Source organism: Trichosurus vulpecula, chromosome 6, assembly GCF_011100635.1.
Source record: "Trichosurus vulpecula isolate mTriVul1 chromosome 6, mTriVul1.pri, whole genome shotgun sequence".
Taxonomy (NCBI): Eukaryota; Metazoa; Chordata; class Mammalia; order Diprotodontia; family Phalangeridae; genus Trichosurus; species Trichosurus vulpecula.
Genome location: NC_050578.1, coordinates 202,622,062 through 202,629,402, shown reverse-complemented (window position 1 = coordinate 202,629,402; position 7,341 = coordinate 202,622,062). Strand labels below are relative to the sequence as shown.

Here is a 7,341-nt window from a genome sequence, read left to right as displayed (position 1 = left end):
TTTATGATATTCTGGGGATCAGAGATGCTATGGCTATCCATTCTGTGGCCTCCCTCTGCTGTATCGCTATTCTAGCTGCAGCCCACATATTGCATGTCTATTTCTATTTTTTCCATCACTCTGGCAGCCTCACTTTTCTTATTTTTGACCCTTTTTAATGCACCTTAGCTTTCCTTTTTTCTCCCCCTTTCTAACTTTAAGCTACATGAGACAAATCTCAAAATTAGACACAAGGGCCCATGACATTCTGATTTCCTAGAGATTCTTTCAATGAATTGCATCCTCTTTTGTTATTTTGGGTACTTGAAGATATATTGGAGAGGATCTATTATGTGTAGCCTACTTCCTTTTTATCAGGTCCTATACAGCCCTAAATCTTATGATCACAGCCTGAAGAGGTACCCTCTTTCTCAGGACTATTTGTATTTGGAAAGACTTTGACAGCAGAGGAGCCTTTATGATCCCACTCTGCCACTTACTACCTATCTTATATTGGGTACAACACCCACATCTCTGTGGGCCTCATTGTTCTCACCTGTAAAACAATGGGGTTGAACTAATGACCACTAAGGTCCCTTCTTGTTCTAAATCTATGACCCATGACATACAGAAAAGAGGTCAAAAGAGATGGAAAAACAAATGACAGAATTTTGGGGATAGCCATCCAGCCCCATGCCTCTCAAATCCTTGCAAGTAAGAAGCAGCTATTTGTTGCACCCAAAGGTGAGCCTTGCTGTAGAAAATGAAGATATCTCTGTAGGGGACCTTTCTCCTGATTTCATTAGAAGAAAAATCATGAGATTTTACCCTAGAGAGCCAACATCACTTAGTAGTGAAAATTAGTGCCCGAGTCACTGAACCACCTTGTGACTCAACTTCTCTATCTGTAAAATGGGGATAATAATTATACTACCAGACTCATAGGGTTCTCATTCTCACTTGAAGAAATATTTGGCAAAAAAGCAAAGACAACATGCATCTAACTCCTGCTATTTCTTAAAAGTTTGAATGGTTTTCCTTTAATTCCTCCCTGTCCATATTTTGAAATAAAATCAGAGTTTCTTGGCTATGCCAGAATAGTTACGTTTTGGATACCTACAACTCTAAATCTATGGTTTAATTCAACAACTTAATTCAACACGAATTTATTAGACATTTACAGTGTGCCCAAAGGAGACAAAAGAGTGCCTTTGGGTGGGGGATGAGCCTATTAAAAACATATCTTGGACAATGTGGAGAACTTATTGGTTTCAGCAGAGAAGGAAGTCCTAGAGCTTAGAGGCATCATGGTATATTTGAAAGTGTGCCTGGCTTTGGAATCAGTGGATAAATCTCTTTCTGTCAGACTCAGTTTCTTCATCGATAAAATGGGACTAATATTATTTTCAGTACCTCCCTTAAAGGGCTGTTGTGGAGAGAGTCCCTTGTAGCACTTAAGGCCATCTATAAATCTGAGGTATGATTCTTCTTGTTACAAAGCATAAAGCACTCCGTAGATGTGATTTGTGATTTTTTATAACTATGGGATATTATTGCTCTCTGTTGAAAGATTAAAAAAACAAAACAAAACAAAACAAAACAACTATCCTGTATAAACTGAGAATGTTGGGTTTTTCCCCTTCTGCATTTACTAGGTCATTCAGTTTGCAGTCTAGGGTGTCATTCCTTCTGACTGTTGCTTTTAGTGACTTTTGCTGTAAACAATTGTGCTGTAAAGTGAGAGGCCTTCATTCATATTTTATGGCTTTTGCTCAATGAAACGTAAGTTCACTCATAAATATTCAACATGCTATTTCAGTCAACAAAGAGTCAACAAAGAACTAACTGAGAGTTTGGAGAAGATACCAAGCGATCTTTAAGGGAAAAAAAATGTTGGGAATTCCCTGGATATTGCACTGAATTTGGACCCAAGGATTATTGCTGGGATGGATGCTTCAGCTCATGGAGGGAAGGAAAGAAAGTTCCATTATCATGTCAAACCACCAACTGAAGACAAATTTGACAGTATGAATCTTAATGTTAAAATTGACACTTCCTGGGTCTTCCAGGAAGCAGAAGATGCTGATGATGCACATGGTGGTCTTTCTGAAGAAGAAGCAAAGAGCAGTGAAGAAGATGCTGGAAATCTTAGAAAACAGCTAGAAACCTCAGAGCAAAGGCTGAGAACAGCTGTTGAGAAGCATGTGAGGTCAGAGTCCCGGCTTAGAAACAGGTAAACATGCTATTTCAATTTGTTTTTAGAAATTTAACCAAAAAGCATCAGGAGCTTGTTGTATGTAACTTCACAGTAAATCAACTGGTATATGTATTCAGTACAGAGACTGTGTCTGAAAGTTAATTTTAAGATACATAGAGAAACATAGATGATGTGAATACTCTCATACATTGTAGAGAAGAAATTCAAAATGGGAATGCTATACAGTGACCAGAAGATGGTTTGGGATGTATAGATTCATAGATTTTCAGAGCCAAAGTCATTCAATCCTGAATATTGAATGTGAAAACTGAAAAAAAGCTTAGAACTTAAAATGTTAGAGCTGGAAGGGACCTTGGAACATAGCAAGTGGAATGTAAGATTAGGAAGGGATATTAGAACATAGAGTGTTAGGGTTAAAAGGAACATTAGAGATCATCTAATTTTATCATTGTGCAGGTGAGGAAATTTATTCATGGGCACACAATGAGTTAGTGGCAGAACTGAGATTATAACCCAGGTCATCTGATTCTCATCCTATGTTCTTTGTAGTATACCATGTTGTCCCCTTACCTCACTGGGAGGAAGCTTTGTGTAGCAGGTAGAGTGAAGGGAAGAAAAGGGAATACGCATGTATATCATGCCTACTATGTGTCAAGCACTGGGCTAAGCATCTTTTACAAGTATTGTCTCATTCTATCCTCACAAATCTGTGAGGTTGGTGCTATTATTATCACCATTTTACCATTGAGGAAACTGAGACAGACAGAGGTTAATTGTCTTGTCCAGTGTCATTCATACTGGTAAGTGTGGGCATCTGGATTTGAACTCAAGTTTTCCTGACTCCTGGCTTGGCATTCTCTCCACTATGCCACCAACTGCCTCTGGACTTTGAAAGCACCAGATCTGGAGTCAAGAAGACTCAGGTTTGATCTTCTCTCACTGACTTAGTGCCCTTGGGCAAATCACTTAATCTTTTTCAATTCACCACTGTTGTGAGGACCAGATGAAATAACATATATAAGGCTTTGCTAACCTCAAAGCACTATATAAATGCGAGTAGTAGTGGTGATGATGATGACAATGAAGACAACTAAGCAGTTTGGTCTAAAAACAATGAGATGCTGGTCTTGCCTTTTTATTATTAACTGTGTCACAGAAACTGAAATCCTGGCTGCCTGATTCTCTGGCCCACCAATGAGTGGCTGGGATGGCATCACCCATCAAAGAGAGAAGCTCTCTGTAGGTTTAGGGAAGGAAGACTTTGGCTCCATTCACATCATTCCTCTAGCTTCAGAGAGCCTGTTGTGTTGCTCTTGTGGACTGAGTCTTGTAGATTCTTGCCAGACTAAGAAAGTAGGACTCAGCCTCTAGATGAGACAAAAGTGTTTATTATATGAAAGTAAATAAATTAAAAGAAAATTAAAATTAAAAGAAAATAGAGGAAATTTGTGAGTGATGAGTTTGGGATGTATAAAATTCTGGTAGAGTGATTTGAGATAATCTTGAGTGAGAGAACAGGCACTGAGGGAAGAAAATGGCAGCATCAGAAAATGGTTCAGTGAAACTATTAGGCCACATTACAAAACACTGATAAAAGCAACTCATCAAATATTCATCACTTCAAATGCTATAGGATTGAAGAGCTGGAGTGGTCAGAGCAGAAGCTTCTTCAAAGGGTAGGTCAGCTGAACGCTCAAATGTACCAAGAAGAAAATGCCTATCTTCAAGCTAAAGAGAAACTTGAGGAGATTCAGGAAGAACTGACAGATCTGGTAACTTCTCACTCTTTCTATTTATGTTTATGTTACCTGGAAATTTAACAGAAGGCACTTGTAAAAAAAAAAGGTATAGCTTGGTGCAGTGGAAAAGTCATGACCTGGGAATCAGGAGACCTGGGCTCCTGCCTCAACTCTATTTATTTGATCTTGGATCTATAATTTGATAGACTGTAGAATCAGGGATTTAGAGCTGGAATGGATCAGGCGCTATCTGGTCCAACTCTCCTCATGTTACCGATGAGGAAACTGAGGACCATATAAATGAGATGACTTACCCAGGATCACACAGGCAGTGTGTGGTAGAGCAAAGATTTGAACCCAAGTCATTTGATGCCAAATTCAGTGTACCTGTGTAAGTCACAATTCTCTCATTTATAAAATGAAAGAGTTAGAATAGATGACCACTCTTTCTTGATCTAACATCTTCTGTGAGATGGGAGGAAGCATGGTTAATGGAAAGAGCACTGGATTTGAAGTTAGAAAAACTGGGTTCAACCTGCATGATCTTTTTTTGAGGGGGGAAGGCGAGGCATTTGGGATTAAGTGACTTGCCTAAGGTAACACAGCTAGTAAATGTTAAGTATCTGAGGTCTGATTTGAACTCAGGTCCTCCCGACTCCAGGGCTGGTACTCTCTTCATTGCACCATCTAACTGCCCCATGCATGATCTTAAGCAAGTGTTCTTAGGTCCCTTTCAGTTCTATCATTCTATTTTCTGTGTTCTAAATTCTCTTCCAAACTGGACATTGTAAGTTCTAAGATTCCTCTAAACTGTAGAAGTCTACGTACTGAGATCATTTTTGGAGTAACATTCCATATTGGACGTTCTCAATGTTCAGAGACCCCACATTCTATGTTCTGAGGCCTCTTCCAGGTCTAATGCTTTACATTCTAAGATCCCTTCCAGCTCTGACATGACATGTTTTGTCTCAAGGCCCCTTCCCAATTTAACATTCTTTCTAAAGTCCTTTCTAGGTCTAACATTTTCTGTTCCAAGGCTGTTGACTTTCTATGATCTTTGTTCTAAGGTCCCTTCCAACTCATTCTCTTCCAGTTGTAACAAGTCTCTTCTAGTTATGATGTTCATGCTCCATATTCCAGAGACCTTTCTAGCTATGCTATTCCATGTTCTAAGGCCTCTTCCATGTATATTATATTATGAGATTATTTTCAGCTTTGGCATTCTGTCAAGTAAATGGAAACTGGAGATAGTAGATGTAATAACATTTCATCCATAAACATGGAATATTAATACAGAAGAACCACATTGTTATTATTATGTAGCTAAAGTCCTCATAAATGGAAGTTTTAAGTCAGCTAATTTTATTTAAATCATATTATATAATTGTGATAAAATTGTGAAACAGAAAGTAGATTAAAGTTATGGTTAGTAAGTTTTAAAAATTGAATTCTAATAAAATCATGGCAACACCTCTGTGACTGGTATTTCAGCTACTTCATTCCCAGTGAAATATAGTTCTATACTGATACTGAGTGAAGTGAGCAGAACCAGGAGAACATTGTACATAGTAACTCTAACATTGTGCGATGACCAACTTTGAGACTTTGCTCTTCTCAGCAATACAATGATCTAAGACAATTCCAAAAGACTCGTGGTGGAATATGCTCTCCACATCCAGAGAAAGAGCTATGGAGTCTGAATGTAGATCAAAGCATACTATTTTCTCTTCTTTTATTTTTTCTTTCTCATGGGTTTTCACTTGTGTTCTGGTCTTATTTCACAACATGACTAATGCAGAAATATGTTTAATATGAGTGTACATGTATAGCCTATATCAGATTGTTTGCCATCTTGGGGGGGGGAGGGGCAGAAAGGGAGGGAGAAAAAATTGGAACTCAAAATCTTATAAAAATGAATGTTTAAAACTCTCTTTACATGTAATTGGAAAAAATAAAATACTATTAAGGAAAAAAGAAACATAATTCTATAGCTCTAACTGGGGCTTGGTGGATCATAGACCTCACTCAATTTGGTAATATCTTTTACTAACTTTCTACTTATGGGAGAAACCAGAAGATATGAGTTGGCATTTTGCTTCCATGACTTACTGTGTGACTGGGAACTAGCTATTTAATACAAGTTTATAGAATCTATAGTTTAGAGCAGTGGTCTCTAATATTTTTATTTCACCCCATTACCCTATCATTAAAACAGAAAATGGGCACATGAAGATAATGTGCAAATATTTGCTTATTTATAAACTATATTCATGTACTATTGTACTAATAGTGTACATGACAAAAACAAAATGGAAATTTACAAAGGTGTAGTGAATGATAAAAAGGATGAAATAATATTTTATCCTAGAATCGTCGGGAAGTCATTAGTGTTTATTGAATAGGAGAGTAACAAGATCAGACTGGTGCTTTAGGAAAATCCTTCTGGGAGCTGTGTGGAGAAAGGTTTGGGGAGGGAATGATATGAAGAAAAGAGACCGAGTAGTAGGCTATGGCCATAGTGTAGGTAAGAGATGATGAGGGTCAGAATGAGAGTGATAACTGTGAGTAGAGCAAAGGGAACAGGTGGGAGAGACATTGTGAAGATAGAAACAGCAAGGTTTATTGACTGGATACCTAATGTGAGGGAGAGTGAAGAGTCAAAGATGCCACCAAGGTTATGAATGTGGGTAAATGGAAGGATAGCAATATCCTTGACAGTAATAGGGAAGTTTAGAAGAGGGGTCAGTTTCAGGGAAAAGGTAATGTGAGAACCTATCCATGGCTGTTGATATCATGCAGTTCTCTCAGTCCCATCCAAATGAAAAGGGAGGATAACGGTTCATGGCCCCAGAGTCTGCCTTCTGAGAGGAGAGAGGATTCTGCACCGTGAAGACAGCAGTGGGTTATCCCAGTGTCAGCTGTGTGTTTGCTGCTGTGGGTGTTAATGTAGTGATTAGGGTGTAGCTACCCAGAGGAACCAAAGCTTGACTCAGAAGATGGGAGGTTGGGAACTTGCACCATGGACAGAAATGATGGAGAGTGGGAGTTTGGGTCAGGGATAAGGGTTGGACAACTGGCTATTGTGATGAAAGTCGGATGTGACCCATCTTCTCATCTTCTGATAGGTTAATTACCCTATCCTTGGGATCAGACCATGGAATACATTTTGAATATTGCTGGCTTAAAGTAGAGAATAGTAAATTTGGAGTCAGAAGACAGCTGTCTTCAGTGTATTTGAAGAGCTGTTGTGGGGAAGAGGGAATGCAACAAAGCATTTATTAAGCATATACTATGTGCCAGAAACTGTGCTAAACTCTAGGTATACAAATACAAGCAACAATACAGTCCCTGCTCTGATGGAGCTTACTTTCTAGTGGAGGAGAACAGCATACAAAAGGAAACTGG

General features: G+C 38.6%; 1 protein-coding gene across 1 annotated transcript in view; it reads left to right on the top strand.

Moving 5' to 3' along the window:
• Positions 1–1,925: 1,925 nt before the first annotated feature.
• The window catches only part of C6H4orf50 (chromosome 6 C4orf50 homolog), a 132,441-nt gene continuing 127,025 nt past the window's right edge, over positions 1,926–7,341 (top strand). Inside the window, exons 1-2 of the mRNA XM_036765076.1 lie at positions 1,926–2,212; positions 3,831–3,969. Of these exons, the coding sequence (XP_036620971.1) occupies positions 1,926–2,212; positions 3,831–3,969 (426 nt within the window). The remainder of the gene's footprint in view (positions 2,213–3,830; positions 3,970–7,341) is intronic.